At 41.3% G+C, this 17063-nt stretch overlaps 1 protein-coding gene across 1 annotated transcript; it reads left to right on the top strand.

Annotated features, from left to right (window-relative positions):
• Window positions 1–443: 443 nt before the first annotated feature.
• Window positions 444–15587, top strand: lrrc74b (leucine rich repeat containing 74B). Its single transcript, XM_055920361.1, has 11 exons — window positions 444–783; window positions 1117–1315; window positions 3403–3545; window positions 4545–4677; window positions 5318–5524; window positions 12328–12437; window positions 12839–12954; window positions 13231–13309; window positions 13546–13641; window positions 13777–13893; window positions 14088–15587. The coding sequence occupies exons 1-10, from the start codon at window positions 622–624 to the stop codon at window positions 13891–13893; spliced, it is 1362 nt and encodes a 453-aa protein (XP_055776336.1). The 5' UTR covers window positions 444–621; the 3' UTR covers window positions 14088–15587.
• The last annotated feature ends 1476 nt before the right edge of the window (window positions 15588–17063 follow it).

Raw genomic sequence — 17063 nt, 5'->3', positions numbered from 1 at the left:
AGATGTGGATAGTGGAGGTTAAGGTCAGCTTGGGTTGTGGTTGAGAGTCGCCTGCGCTCGGGCAGTTTCAAAGATGAAGTATGTATAGGAGATCTATTGTGTACAATCCATGCCCTGTGCCTTTGCTGTATTGAACTGATTTATAATTACTGCAATCTAGCCAGCTCTGTGTGCTTCCTGCTCTTGTTGTCATTCTCAAAGCCTTCACAACAGGGTAGGGACTCTGGTACAATACGGGCACCGAGATGCAAAGTGTAGGCAGTGGCACTCAGCTAGAGATACAATCCAGCACCATGGTAACCTAACAACAAAGTAAATTAGTCAAACATTAAATCAGCCCCTGTGTCCTCAGCCTCGTGTGGATTGGTGGGTGTGAGCCAGAGTGAGAAGCCCACAACTTCCTAATTAGCTGAATAGCTTGCCAGTCAATAGTTTTTACTAGGTTGACCCTCCTACTGAGCAAGATATGTTGGGGCAGCAGCCAAAAAGTTCACTGCACTGATTTCTAACACATCGTAAGATTTACATCGGCACGTTCAAACTAGCAAAACTACTTGTGAAAGCTTACAGGCAACAAAATATATTGGGTGGAAGACAAGCCAAGTCCATTGTGTTGGAACCATGGTCGTTGGGAAGAAGTTGGCCAAAGAGTCCCTGCTGCCGTCTGTGCTGGAGGATGATGACGCGGAGACGGAGAGCGAGAAAGCGGAGCTGGGTGGGATAGGGAGCCGACCACCCAGCAGACCCAGGAAAGCTTTCAGTAGGGGAAGTGTTGACAGACAGGTAAATGAGCAGGTGGATCTGACTTGAGAGATAATAGTTGGAGGATACAGATTTGGTAGTGTGTCACTGGAAAATGTTTTTTTCGTCACTTGTCTTTTACTTTTGTCAATATGCACAGTCCTACTGGTTTTCTTGATTCGCCTCTGATTAAAAGGCATGAATAAATACCAGCGTACTACAGCTCTCAAGAGTTTGAGTTATGCAGCCCTGTACTTACAGTACATCTCTAATATAGGGATGTCTCCACTATTATTCTAAAACCAGCTGCTACAGTATGATCAGAGTGTCAATTCTTTGAGCCTCAGCCACATTCTCTCCCACTCCATGCTGCAGACAGTGACCCGGTCAGGGTCCGGCCGCCACTCTAGCCCTGAGGGGGAGGTGTCAGTCAGGGGTGAGAGAAAGGAGGATGAGGGGGAAGAGGAGGAAGAAGAGGGCAGTGGAGGTGGCGATGGAGACACACAGGAGAGGGGGAAGGAATGTGTCATCACAGCTTCAGATGAGGACTATGACACAGACTTGGAGCTGGGAGGTAGGTAGCACATCGTAGCGCTGCGAGTTCTTAATAAAAGAGAACGAGAGAAAGGTGGGTAAATCACAAGTTCTGATAAAGGGTGTACGAGAGCTAAGGGGCAGAGCGTGCGTGTGGTTTGCCACTCGTCTCGGGGGAAGAGAAATGGCTAACTGATGAGTCATGTGTTTAACATTAACCTTTTCATCTCTGATAGATCATCACACTTTCACATGCTCTTTCTGTTTGTATCCCTCCCTCTCTCTCTCTCTCTCTCTTGATCTCTCTTTCTGGGAAGACATCATTTCCAATTTCATATTCTCTCTCACTCTTTCATAGAAAATAAACCTCATCTTATTTCTGAAGCCCCGGTGTGATCATTTGATCATATTTAGATCATGCTTTGAACATGAGCAACTGTCCCAATAAATCTCTCTCTCTCTTTCCATCTCTCACTTCCCCTCCCCCTCTTCGCTTTTCCTACTGATCAGTTGAAGGGATGGCAGAAACAAACACCTACACACACTCCTGCACAAACATATATTCCTGTTCTGCATCTTAATGACTTCATCTAGGCTTTGTAGTAAGGCCTCTTTCACCATAAGTGAAGGCCATCTGTTACATGAATGAGCTAGAACCTACTACCCAGTCCCCAGACGTGGTGAAATCAACCGCAAGGGACTTTAACGACCAAAGACAGCTTAGAATGTCTCAGAGGCATATGTAGAGATGCCAAGTCCTTTAACTCAATGTTTTGACAGTGAGCGGCTCTGTTGGAGAAACGTATGGCTGGTTTAGATCTGGGTTCAAATACTATTTGAAATCTTTCAAATACTTTGAGCGTTTGCTTTAGTTTGTCTGAAGTGCTCAGTGGACGGAGTTTGCTGTGTTGGGACTGTTCTCTTGGTTCCATTTTCAAGATGACGCCGTACTGTATGGCTGCCGTCTTGTGACCTCTGACCCAACTGTTTTGGCATTTATCTTTATTTATTTTGCACGGAATGCATCCGTTTTCATTTATTATGCTCGAAAATAACTTTTGTACATCACGTAACTAACCTCTATTCTGGCTTCAACGTCCACTTCAACTCGTCTGCCCTGGGCTCTTTGTGTAATTCAAGAGGAAACGTCAGCAAAAAAGAGACAGGAGAGGGAGAACCCTGGGGAGATTAAGGTGAAGGGAAAACCGCCCACATCTTCCCTCCATTCTATTGGCCAATTTCCAGTTTCTTGATAACAAGATGGATGACCTCCGATCGCAGATTTGCTTTCAACGGGACTCTCTGCCATTCTGAAGCATGGCTTTCGGACAAGATCAAGATACCCCCCCAAGGCAATCCAGTTTGATGGATTCTCCGTTCACCGAGCAGAGGATATTGGATTCAGGGAAATCGAGAGGGGGAGGGGTATGCCGCTTCATCAACAGCAAATGTTGTGCTGACTCTAGCGTCTCTAAGTCTTGACCCATTGTTAACCCGTCTTGGAATACCCTTCTACCTCCTGCGAGAGTTTTCAGCTGTTATCGGGACTGCTGTAAATATTCCACCTCAGGACAAGAAAAACAACAAGGTAGTACTTAATGAACTGTACGAGGCTATAAACAAGCAGAAAACCTTGCCTCTGGAGGCTGCTTTCCTTGTTGCCGGTGAATTGAATTCTGCGTCATTAAGACACAATGCCCAACTTCCATCAACACATCTCCATCTCAATGGCAATATCACCTGGGAATGTGAATACGGTCAGCACAACGACAATATTCCCCGGGAATGTGAATACGGTCAGCACAATGACAATCTCACCTGGGAATGTGAATACGGTCAGCACAATGACAATATCACCTGGGAATGTGAATACAGTCAGCACAATGACAATCTTCTCCTGATGCTTAGACACCTTACCCCTAAACATATCTACCCCTACCACTCCAGTATCCCTTCACATTATAAATATGGTATTGGCACTGACCCTGGAACTGACCCTGTAGCTTTCTTACCTTCTTCTACTTCTCGTGTGTTTTTATTCGACTTAAAACTTGAGACATTGTGTCAGGCAAGTTCATTCAAGCCCAGCTAAAGTATATGTATTGTGTCTGCTCGGTTCTGTTGCAGATGTGAGGGAGGCGTATGACCCGACGGGCCAGACTCGATACAGGGAGGCGTGTAGAATGTTCAATGTAGTCCCTGTATCCTATTTCCTGAAACACATGGGCAACACTGAGCTGACCATGATGCACCATGGCCTAGGGCCTCAGGTAAGACTGACCAGGCCAGTTCCCTGTTTAATAATGCACAAATGTTCCCTTCCACGGTCTCTCCCTCATGCTCCCTCATTCAGTTACTCTTAACTTAACTCTGTATCATTAACGCTACATAACACTATGAATATACAGTATGTATGGCATAACACGTTCCAGAATTTGTAACAGGTCAGGATTTGACGATTGGCTTTTGGCTACACAGCGATGAGATAAACGGTATTCGGTTTAGCTAATTATCTAGATTAAAACTAGCCAACTAGCTTAGCTATATAATGTTCTGTGTCATACTGTAACTGAAGTCAATTGTCAGGACTACGGTTATGAACTCTGCTGTGTCATTATCCTGACAGAATTATGAAGCCTTTACAACAGAAGATTCAAATGAATCTTTACCTTGCCTCTGCAAAAGCTGTGCACTTAAAACAGCACTGAAAAACCACAGTAGCCAGCCATATGCTTGTTATCTAAATGCTAAGTAGATAATCGTATGTTCTGGATACTGTTTAACACCAAATGTACTGATACGGCTGGCTGACTGGAGCCTGAAGCTAAGGTAAAAGGTATCTTTCATATTATCTGCACAGCCATGTACTCTCTCTTTAGCCAGGCAAAACTATAATTTCTTAGACTGTCTCATTCCCTGAACCCACGCCTCCATCCATGTGACCTCTGTCTGCTTCATTAATCTAAACCATGGAGCATCTCTTTTATTATTAAACTGTGCAACAAAAGCCTAGCGGATATGAGAGATCCTTCATAAAGAAGAAGGTCATTCCGGCACCCATTAGATGGGTGAGGTGTTTTCATAATAGGTACCTGGTAAAAGAGGCAAAAACCCACACATACAGGCACACACCTGCTCTCGAGAGCACATCCTCCTATTTCCATTTCTAAAAAAGAGGGGGGGAAACAACAGGAGACGAAAGAGAGAGAAAAAGAGAAAAGAGAGAGAGAAACAAACTAAATAGTCTTTGTGTGAAATGTGTTCTGTAGGGCACCAAAGCACTGGCGGTTTCCTTGGTAACCAACACTTCCCTCCTGAAGCTGAACCTCAGGGATAATTGCATGGAAGGGACTGGCGGGGCTGCCATGGCCGAGATGTTAAAGGAGAACTGTTACATCACAGGTGGGCACTCCACCAACCTCCAATCCGAGGCCCAGGGGACTCAGGAAGGCGGCGGTGCCACCCACACCCATCCGCACGCCGACCTCACTCACTGCTATCCTTGTCGTGCCTCGACACCTAGGGACCTATTTAACATTCAGTCAGTGTCTAGCTAGCAGCAAGCTCCGTACACAGTTCATGATCCAAGGGAGAAATTGTTTCACCGCTGAGTGTGTCATTAAATCCACAACCACAATTCCAATGGTTCTAATTCAGAACTAATAAATGTCATTCACAATGCCTTAATGACACTGCTATTAGAATAATAGGTTAACTGCTGCCAAAGAAAGTGGAATGGGATGCTTTAAGATTATATCTCACCTGAACAAAGATGGCAGATGACTCATTCGATTACATTAGATTTTAAACATTGTAGCTTTGATGAGAGAACAAATTGGTTTCAACAAATACAAATCAATTGAATAATCTTTATAATGTGGCAGGCAGAGATTACAACAGGATGAATACATTACTGACACCCTATACCATATAAGAGGATAGGACTGATACTCACAAACAACAACTAACAGCTCAACCTTCTGCTCTACTCTAACCCTGTATGACCTCAGACCTCTCTGTGACCTGTGTGTCTCCTTCTCAGAGGTGGACTTGGGGGAGAACAGGCTGGGGGAGTGTGGTGCCCAGACCCTGTCCAGTATGCTGCTGGAGAACACCACACTGGTCTCACTCAGCATGTCCGGGAACGAGCTGGCTGACCGGGCCGCACAACACCTGGCCCAGACCCTGACCGCCAACACCAAGCTGGAGACCCTAGACCTCAGTCACAACACCATAGGAGACGCAGCAGGTAGGGTTTGGGCACAGTGTGTGTGTGTGTGTGTGTGTGTGTGTGTGTGTGTGTGTGTGTGTGTGTGTGTGTGTGTGTGTGTGTGTGTGTGTGTGTGTGTGTGTGTGTGTGTGTGTGTGTGTGTGTGTGTGTGTGTGTGTGTGTGTGTGTGTGCGTGTGCATGTGTGTGTGTGAGACCTTAGCCACAACATGATGGGAGACACAGCAGGTACAGTAGGGTTGTAGTAGTGTGTCTATCTAACCCAAACCCTGGACTTAAGCTTCAACATACAGTACATTAGAGGTTGGATACCCGGTGCACGAAGAGGTGACAGAGAGGGAAAAAGTTTGGGTAGGGTACCCACTCCCAACACCATGGGAGGCACAGCATTTAATAGTTGTGTGTCTTGGATTGGATGAGGTGGTAATTGGAGAGGAATTGTGCATTTAAGCAATAACGTACGGGGGGGTGTAGTATATTGGCCATAAACCACAAACCCCCGAGGTGCCTATTGCTATTATAAATTGGTTACCAACATAATTAGAGCAGTAAAAGTAAATGTCTTGTCATACCTGTGATATACGTTCTGATATACAATGGTTGTCAGCCAATCAGTATTCAGGGCTCGAACCACGCAGTTTATGATTATAATTAGAGCAGTAGTGGTCTGAGATCAGAGCTTTGAGGAACACCCAATAGATGTTCTAAAAAGCATACCCAGCCATAACCTGTCTCGAGACATCTTGAGACATAAAGTAGGGCTGTTTTGAGACACTTTGAAAGAGCATAACAAATTCCAATATAGGCCCTAAACAACATGACGTCTTCCTATTCTTGGATGAGGATTTTTTTTCCATTCAAGAAGTTAATTTTAATGAGGGTCTCGAAAAAAATTACAGTTATTTTTCTAAAGAAAACTGGATAACAACCTCCACTCTACAGTCACCTCTGGTATATTTCACAGCACTTGCATGTTAGATAAACAAATTCATGTAATCCACTGTAACTCCCAACAAAAGTGAATCACTTCAATTTCAAGCTCTAAATGCCCTTATCAATCGCTCAAATGTATCAGTTTATTGCTATCCAGTGGGGCGTAGAAAACAGTTCCAGACAACTGAAATCTGTTCCAGACAACTGAAAAGACTGCAGCCAGTGAGTTTATGAAACACACAGATACACATACACACACACACACACTGGTGGTGACATATTGATGCAGAGCGGCTAGACACAGACACATATTTTGTAGCAGATTGTGGCATTCAAAGGTCAAGACATCTCCTTCATTATGAGCCCACTCAATTAGGATGTGGTCGTGGATGAGATTTGTAACAAAATCCTTTACCTGACGCAGAGTAAATGACAAACCAGACTGTGGGGCTTCAGACAAGGCCTGAGAAATTGAATATATTTTAATATATACTTTTTTACAATACAAAAAATTATAACAATATACTTCAAATACAAGATGTATTTTTCTAGTGTATCTGAAATATACTATACATATAATATAATTGCACTTCTGTACACTTATTAAAAGTGTACTTTATATTCACAGTTTTTATTCAGTCTTTTAGTGCACTATAAATATACATTAAACTTAAACACACTCTTTAAAACTGTACTTAAATTTCAAACACTTTAATTGTAATTTATTATATTAATTGAAAATACACGTTGAAAATACACACTGTTTTTAAGTTGAAGCATTGATGTTTTTTAAATGAAACTGATGTGAGTGATCAAGTACACTAAGTAGACTTTCCAAGCATTCATACCCCTTGGATTCCTTCACATTTTACTGCGTTACAAAATGGCGTTAAAATTGATTTAACTGTCATTTTTTTTGTCAACAACGAACTCAATATACTCTGCAATGTCAAAGTGGAAGTAAAATTAAAAAAAAATAAGATTAATACAAATTAAATATCTAAAATATATTAATTGCATAAGTATTCAGCTCCTTTGTTTAGGCAAGCCTAAATTACTGCAGGAGTCAAATTTGGCTTAACAAATCACAGAATATGTTACAAGGACTCTGTGTGAAATAATAGGGATTGACATGACTTTTTCATGACTAACCCTTCCTCTGTTCCCCATACATACAACATCTGTAAGGTCCCTCAGTCAATTATTGAATTTCAAGCACATATTCAACTACAAAGACCAGGGAGCCTTTTGAAAGCTTCATAAAAAGGGCAGTGATTGGTAGATCGGTAACAATATCAAATCAGACATTGGATATCTCTTTAATAAGGTCAAGTTAATAATTATGCTGGGGATTATGTATTAAACGACCCCGACACATCAAAGACAGTAGGACCTTCTGAATTGAGCTGCAGCACAGGACTGAAACCGCTCAGGGATGTTACCATGCCATTGGTGATTGTAAAACAGTTACAGAGTTCAATGGCTGTGATGGGAGAAAACTGAGGATGAATCAACAACATTGTAGTGACTCCACAATGAATAACTTAAATGACAGAGTGAAAAGAAGAATACAAATATATAGAATAAAAATATTCCAAAACATACATCTTGTATGTAACAAGGCACTAAAGTAATATTGCAAAAGCCTAAATGCAAAGCTTTGTGTTTGGGGCAAATCCAACACAACACATCACTGAGTAACTGCCGCCTTATTTTAAAGCATGGTGGTGGCTGCATCATGGTATGGGTATGCTTGACATTGGCAAATACTTTGGCAAAGAAACGGGTTGAGCTAAGAGCAGGAGAAATCCTAGAGGAAAACTTGCTTCCGTCTGCTTTACAACAGACACTGGGAGAGGAAGTCACCTTTCAGTAGGACAATAACTCAGAACACAATCTACACTCACCAAGAAGACAGTGAATGTTCCTGAGTGGCCAACTTACAGTTTTGACTTAAATCTGATTGAACATCTATTGCAAGACTAGAAAACTGCTGTGTAGCCATGAGCACCAACATTTACAGAGATTGAAGAATTATGAAAATAATAAAGGGCTAATATGGCACAATTCAGGTGTATAAAGCTCGTAGAGACTTACCCAAGAAGACTCACAAGACCCGCTGCCAAAGGTGTTTCTAACATGTATTGACTCAGGGATGTTGAATACTTGTGCAACGACTATATTTTAGTTATTTAATTTCTATCAATCTTAACAAAACAAATTTGAGAAATATTCCACGTTGAGATTAAAGTATTTTGTGTATTGTTGACCAAAAAAATACAATTAAATCCATTTTAATCCCACTTTGTAGCAATCAAATTTGAAGAAATCCAAGGTGTATGTGTATAGAGCAAGGGGAACCACTACTTCAAGTCTCAGAGCAAGTGACGTCACCGACTGAAAGGCTGCTAGCGCGCACCACCGCTACCAAGCTAGCCATTTCACATCGGTTACATATGAATGGTTTTGCAAGGCACTGTAGTTTCAGTGCCAATAATGAGTTTTGAAGTACTTTCTGAATTCCTGTTCAGAAGAGTGCAGAGAAAGTTGACAAAGATCGTATATTCCACATAAGAAAACATGCACAGCTGAGGAACATGTTTCTTGAGAGTATACTTTTTCATATCTCAAGAAAATATACTAAAGAAAACACACTCCCCTCAATAAGACATGTGCACAGTAATTTGCATATTACCCAGCATCCTTTTCTGCTGCTGAAGTTTTGATTTATTACATGATCTTGTTCCTCATATTTAGCTTATTTAAATGTTTTGATGCTCATTTTCAAACTGAATAATAATAATGTTGTACTTTTAATTGCACCTTACATATTTTATTAAAATGTAAATGTAAATCAAAACAAATACAATCTGAACAACATAATAATAGAATATTGCACCATATCAAAGAAAAATAATGTGCAAAACTGCAGCATCCCACTTAAAACATTAAACTGGTCCCTCTTTTCTCTCTCTTCTTTAGTGTCATGTTATAACCAGCAGCACACAGCAATGCTGACCATATTATGCTTTTATGAGAGATTTGCATTCAGAAATGCAAGCTGCCTCACTTGACGGGCTGATGCGGTTTCTTCTCTTAGTAATTATTTGTCCCATTTTTGAGAAGACCCTCTCAGAGGGAATGGATGTGGCCACTATGCAGTCTCCCTGTCATGACTTTAGTAAGCCGTGGGTAGACAGAGGCCTTGTTCTTCCACCAGCTCAGAGGATCTGCAGACCTTTGGAGGAGGGGTTCCTCCAAATAGGATCGGACCTCCATTATGGCATCTGCTGAGGGATCCCTTCGTGCTGCATCCCCAGTTGCTCTCTCGTCAAACAGCATCCAAACAGCAGACGTTTGTGGCACGACTGCTGGTGCTTCTGCTCCATCTGATCCCTCTTCTTCCTGTTGCCCTGGTGCCTGAGCCAACTGCCTGCTGGGGCTGTCCCTCCCTGCTGCTGAGGTTGTTCTTTGAAGAGCCTCATCAATCGCTCTGGCATCACTGAAGGCTAACTTCTTAAACCTGGGGTCAAGTGCAGCGGTTTCTGATAGCACGTGATTATATTACATTCTGTGGAACTTTCTGTCCATTGATGAACATAAGGTGTCCATCAACTCTGTCACATGTCCTGTGGTTACATATGCTTCTCTCTAGCGGCTGGCTGTGATTCGCTGCAGACCCTTACACAGGAGTATCATTTTTGAGGCTGTCACAAAGCTGAAAAGAGAGAACATTAACTTATTGGTTCAGGTTCATGTTTTGTCTCCTGATACTACATTCTCATCTACTGCTCATATACATATATAATACTGGATTAAATAATGATGAACTGCTTGCTGTAGCTCTCTCCACTGATCTTCCTCTTGGGTCAGAGCATCAACAGGTGCATTGACAATGGTCAGGGTAGAGATGATGGTATCCTTTGACTCAAGAAACCGCTTCAACATATAAAATGTTGAATTCCACCATGTAGTGCAGTCTTGTTTAGGCCTCAGCTCAGGCATCCCCATCGGTGTTATGTAGACTTTTCAGCACCTACTGTGCTCCTGTGGAAGTATTCCATAGCTGCTTTCACTTTGTCCACAGTAGGCTACATCACCTTCAGAGCATCTCTTACAATCAGGTTGATTGTGTGGGCAAGAGATGGATGATGGGTCCATTTAAATTTTTATGGCTTTGGTTATGTTAGCTGCATTGTCGCTAATACAACAGACCACTTTTCCATCTACTTGCCATTCTCTGGCCACTCTCAACAGTTCCTTTGCCAAGTTCTCTGAGGTGTCTGTCGCTGAACACAAAGCAGTCCAGAAGACAGCTAGACATTGAAAAATCTTCAATGAAGTGACATGTAACCGACATGTAATAAGTGGTTACCCTTGATGTCCAGCAGTCAGTGGTAAGGCAAACTGCAGTAGCTTTTTGGACTCTTTCCCGCACTGAAGCCTGTGTGCTCTCGTACAGTTGTGGAATAAGTGATTTTGAAAGGGTTTTCCTGCTTGAAATTGTGTACATTGGATTTAGACTATTGCTATAATTTCTTAAACCTCCACAACCTCCACAACCGAAAATTATTGGAAATCGGTGGCAATCATTTTAGCCAATGCAATATCAATTTGGCCTTGTTTTGGCATAAACCGGTCCATAGAAGACTGCGTTACTGTGGGTTGCGGAGTAGGCCTACTTGACTGAGTGGATACATCTCCACGTGTGGAGGTGCTGGCTCCACCACTATCACTAGGAGGCCAGCTAGTTTCTCGAAGCTCCGCTACAGTTAGCTTCACAGTTGGGTGGACAGTTCGCCGGTGTAGGCTGTGCGTAGAACCGGCTTTATATGAGATTTTGTTTCGGCAAATTCTACACTGTGCTCTAACATTGTCTACATTATTAAAATGCATCCAAATGCTACTGTGCTTCCGACTAATTTTATAGCTGTTGTTTTCACAAGTGTCCATCCTCTCTCTCCTCGGCTGCTAAGTGTGTGACTAGTGAGTGAGTTGGCTCAGCCATTCGCGAAAGACCCATCACTAATTTGTAGCTATGGCCACAACTGCTTCAATCAAGGTAACCTTTACGTGACTAATTACAATAGCTGATGTGGTTAATAAGTGGAAGTGTAGTTACAAAAGAATACTTGAAATACATTATAAATACACTTTTTATGTAACGGAAATACAGGAATTCTAATTCAAATACCATTTTAGTATAATTCTAATTCTTGAGAAATATACCTAAAATGTTTTTTCCACATGGGAAGTGTCTTCCAAGTGTGGGTGGAGGGGGTAGTGTGTGTGTTCGTATTATCTTCACTGTCTCTTCTAAAAGGATCAGTGTGTATTAGTTTTGAATCATACACTCATATCAGACACTTAGTACTCTTCCCATCACTGATTTAATAAATTATATATCATTTTCTCATACTTTGTGATTGTTGTCATAGGAACACCCGTCTTGAATATTGACCCATGATGATTAACAGTGTCATTGAAGATATACTGACATTTTATTCGTTTTTCTTGACTGTTATTGCCTTTCCACAGAGCAAAATTAAGTAAATCGAGAGCCATCACTGTCTATAACAGTGAATTATATGTGTTGAAAGGTGATATGATCATTGTGATAGAAATGCATTACTCCTCAATGAGGATAATCCACTCTCTTGGGGTTCATCTCCGTTTAAAGTGGCAATACTCTCCATCTCTCCTTTCCGTTCATATACACGGACAGAAAAGAAAGGTGGACAGGTGAAAGCAAAATCCTGGTAGTGGTAGGGATCCACCATATTGCTTCCAGGTGACAAGAAGAGGAGACAAGTGGGACACATAAAACTGAGGAGGCCATTGAGGAGGCCACTTAAGACTATTTAGACACAGCTTATTTTTCTCTCATCAGGTCAGGTCCTGGGACATGCTATCGCTGAGAACACAGGGCTGAAATCATTGAGTCTGGCCTGGAACTGTATACGCGGGAAAGGAGCGGTGGCTTTGGCTAAAGGCCTTGGGGTAAATCATATAACTTAGCGTACATGTTATGAAATCTAGGTCTAGTACATAGATGGGTATCTGTTGATTTCAGGCGGCTTTGCAGTAATATGCCTAGTCCTCACTTTGTGAATGCCTGAGGCTAACACAATACGTAATAACCTTTCTAATGGATCAATTCAACCCATTTATACAATATGATATTTGATAAAACTTTGCTTTTCATCTATTAATCTCTTGTGGACAGACGTACAAGCTCTGGCGCTAGATTTTGGTTCTGGGTTCCCGAGATAACATCTACAGTATCTAATCTTGTTCAAATGATTTCATGAAACTCTAAATGAGCTCAGTTTAATCAGATATTCTGTTCCGGAGTACTGTAAAATGGTTTGTAATAATACCATTCACTTGTAATGTCCCAGGCCAACATATTCCTCAGAACACTGGATCTGTCTTACAACGGCCTGGGTAAGGATGGAGCCGTAGCTTTAGGAGAGGCTCTCAAAGACAACAACACTCTAGAGGACCTCAATATAAGGTACAAAGATTTTTGCCTGTATCTGCTTGTTATGATTATACACTTTTCTCATTTAACATTAAAAGTTATTAAACAGATGGTCCTAATATAGACAGCAGGGTATGGCGTAAAGCTTTTTATTTAGAAGGATGACTACCTGTTGAAATTTGCTTGCAAAACTTTCTACAAGATAACTGCTATCATATCAAAATGTAACGACGTCCTTTGAAAGGCAACAGTTTTATATTGCTTGCCTCACACCCCCAACACTTATTGTTTTTTTTATATCTCCCACAGTAACAATCGAATACCCCCTGAAGGTGCGATCCGCTTCACCATGGGCCTGAAAGTAAACAAGACAATAAAAAAACTCAATGTAAGTCAGAAAAGAGATTGGCTGTAGTATGGAAAGCAGTGGGGAATATGCGTGAGGGAGAAATTGGTAAAAGTGGGAAAAATGGCTCATCACTATATTTTTCAAGATAAACACCCAAGAAGCAGCCCCAAAAACGAGGTCGTAGAAAGACAAAAAATGATATTTGATACTATGTCTATTAATATCTGCCAGTGTTATCTTTGTGATTCTATGTTAATTGACCTGCCTCTGGTCAGATGGGGAGGAATCCTATACAGACTGCCGGGTGTTACGGAGTCCTGAAAGCAATCCAGGGAAACCCAAAATCAGCTATGGAGTGCTTGGACTTTTCTGTAGGTCATGGATTTTCACTTGTGTTATTTTCACTTGGATGAATGACCCTTTCACAACACACCACCTACCTATTGATGCAAAGCCACTCACCTGATAATGTGTGTCTCTGTGTCTCTGTACACTATAACCTCTAGGACATAACAGTGAATCAGGACTTTGAGGATTTGTACGTTGCCTTAACAGACATATTCCCAAACATCAGAGTCAAACATGGAGGAAGAATCGACACATTCAGAAAACCAAAGGCCTAAGTGAGAGGTTTTCCATTTGATTACTTTGCATTACCAAGCAACGACCCAAAGTCTATATTGTTTTTGCAAAGCAAAGCAGTGAAACATTACAATGGTTTGTTCTATTAAAGAGAATCACCAACCATGAAGGGAGTCTGAATGAAACAAGTTAATAAGTTGTTAGACTAATACAATTTTGTTTTTAATTTCCTTAGTGGCCTGGTTTGACCCATCAAGAGGAGATATTTTCTTCAAGGCAGCAAAGTATCTGGAATATCAGATGTTTATGAAATCTAGGTGAATTGAATGCACAATGCATTGACAACCTTTCTCACCTACAGCACCAAGACAACTTGTCAATTGTATTGAAGAACTACAGTACTTGTACTTTACATCTTAGTGCTTGTGGAAATGGGTATTCATTTTTGGGAACATCATGATCTGTATAAATGATATATTGCTTTCACATCCTATCTGTACTGTGTACATTCCTATATGGTCTATGTTTGACAATGTGTACAGATAATAGTGCCTACCCACCAGACCATCACACTCATATTTTCAACCTGGACTCAGGGGTAGACTTTATCTAGTAAACATAATCCTGGGCACTCCAATTAGGGTGTGAATGTTATTTGTAATTAGATAGAGAAGATCGGACCTCTCTGTAATGAAAATGGATGGCCATCACTTCAGCTAAGTTTATTTTACCTAAACCCTCCCTGGACGCTTGAAAAATACAAGTGACCCTCCCCTATACCCAAAAGAATAATGAAAACATAATGTGGATAGTAAAGAACATCCTTACCTCACTTCTTGGACAGACCAGAGCCTTATGCCGTTTTAGAAACTGTTCTTAGTCCTGTAAGCATTACATGGCAATGCATGGCTTGGGGGCCAGAATATTGTGGGTTCACAGACCACTATGGACAACAGTAGGGGTGGAAAAAGTATTGAATTAATCTATCATCGTATTTCCAGGTCCGAGAGAAAAATAGCCTTTTATAAAAATGTCATGCAATTCTGCATAATTTTACATATTAGCAAAATCTTTTTTAATACCACACAAATGACTGAAATTACAGGCTACGAATGGACAGAGAGCTAGGCCTATGTGTTCATCTTATCATATTCCTCCAATGCCAAATCAGTGTATCTTATTTTCAACGAAACTCTCCCTGTTTGCAAATAATGAAATCAGAAATGTGAGGAATCTGAGGATGGTAGTTTCAAAAGTTAGGTCTACCTTTCCACCCCAGACAGTAGGCCTACCGACACAGAAAAAATGTAAGCTTTAACTGCTGGCGACTCTTCCTCATTGGCTTAACTCAACAGAGGTAACAAATGTTTTCTAAAAGCCATCTGAGTTTAAGCATATTCTATTGTACAGAGTGTAAATAGCTTAATCAATTGATAGTGACAGAATTAGATTACTTCCCAAGCAACCATGTTCTGTCTCCTCGGCTATAGAAGATTGTAGCTCAGTCTCTGAATGTCAAAGAAATTAAACAATGATATCCCCCATATGCATTGGATTTATGTTTTTCCGGTGTATTTTTCAGCTTGTTTCTAGCATAAAGCATTGCGGACCAAAGCGCTGTTATTGATCACTTTATAACATATTTGCCAAATCTTAAGCTAACAATGTGCCTGTGCTTTTTGCATTTTCTTTAATAAAAGGTAGGCCTATGGCATACCCTCTCATACCCCGTCAATTCGAGTCCTGGTTTTAACTTAACAGCCTGTCACTGACATGGAATTTGGGCTATTTGAAGAGTGCACGGTGGGTGGAGCAATTGGCCAACAAATTTACGTATGTCAAAAAGAAAGGAAGACCAAGGCTCTCTTCATACAGTTAATTAAAATGCCTTTATTTGTATGGCATGTTCAATGGAAACAAAGATTGAAAACTCAGATAAATTTCGGCTGCATGGCCTTCGTCAATGTCCTCTTTTGAACAGCTTTTTCCAATCAACCCTGATTTGAAGACGGAGTGATTACAGAATGCATTGGACAACACCTAGTAAGCAATACTATACATATAAAAAGTGAAATACTGTAGATATGTTATCAAAATGCAAATCAACGCTAGAAGCATCATCCCCTATAAAAGTAGTTCTAACCTTGAATATGACTGGGCAAAGTGGTAACAATAGGAGACCCATAAATATTATATACACTAGATCACATCAAATATTGACCGCCGCAGTCTAAACATACCTGAGGGCAATAGAGCAATATGTCCACTAGACGACAGCAAAGGGGCCTCTCACGACCCTACAAGAAAGGTGAGAAATCAATATCTTAATTTAAACCAGGGTAATTAGTGGCCTGTAGTTTTTAAATCCCAAAACGTTCCCTTTGGTCTCGCTGTTTAAGACGGTCCCCTTTTATAATTGAGGCTGGAATATGATCAATACCCATAGCTTGTAGGGAGGCAGGGTGCCATGGTGTAAGGACTTGTAGTCCCTTGCCATGGGGTAGTCTTCATTGCCTACCCGTATGGCCTACTTCTGTTCCGCTAAGCGGTCTTGAAGGCATCTCTTTGTCCGTCCAATGTAGAATACCTTACACTGTGGACAATCCAATCTGTAGATGACATGAGTGGTTTTGCAGTTAATGAAATGCTTGACATAATACTCCATTTTAGAAGTTGTGTCAACAAAATACAAAATAATATTTCTGCAATGGTTGCACTGGTTGCATTTAAAAGAGCACCTGGGTTTGTGGTCAAGCCAAGCTTTTTGAGAGTCACCGGGAAGGTAGCTGTGGACTAATTTGTCCCCTAGGGTAGGACATCCTTTAAAGTGTATGACTGGTGGCTCTGGGAAGACTTTGCATAGTAGCGTATCGCTTTGGATGATTCCCCAATAATTTTTTAGGATTATTATAATGTTCTCTGCTTCAGTGCTATATTATGTAACGAAGTACACTCTCTCTGGTGCATCACGAGGCACTCCCCTTCCCAACAAGTTCTGTCTGTCAAGTCGTCCGTCCCTTATACCTGCGTCTTTCAGGACCTGAGCGCTGTAACCCCAGTTCAAGAAGATATTCTCCAATTCAGCAGATTTGACACTGTAGTCTGTTTCCTGATCGCAAATTCTGCAGACTCTTTGGAATTGGCCTTATGGAATGTTCTCTTTTAGCCTTTTGGGGTGAAAGCTGTCTGCCATCTGTAGGCTTCCTAAAGA

Source organism: Salvelinus fontinalis, chromosome 4 (genome assembly GCF_029448725.1).
Source record: "Salvelinus fontinalis isolate EN_2023a chromosome 4, ASM2944872v1, whole genome shotgun sequence".
NCBI classification, from domain to species: domain Eukaryota; kingdom Metazoa; phylum Chordata; class Actinopteri; order Salmoniformes; family Salmonidae; genus Salvelinus; species Salvelinus fontinalis.
Note: the sequence above shows the minus strand (reverse complement) of the source record. Positions and strands in the feature narration are given on the sequence as shown.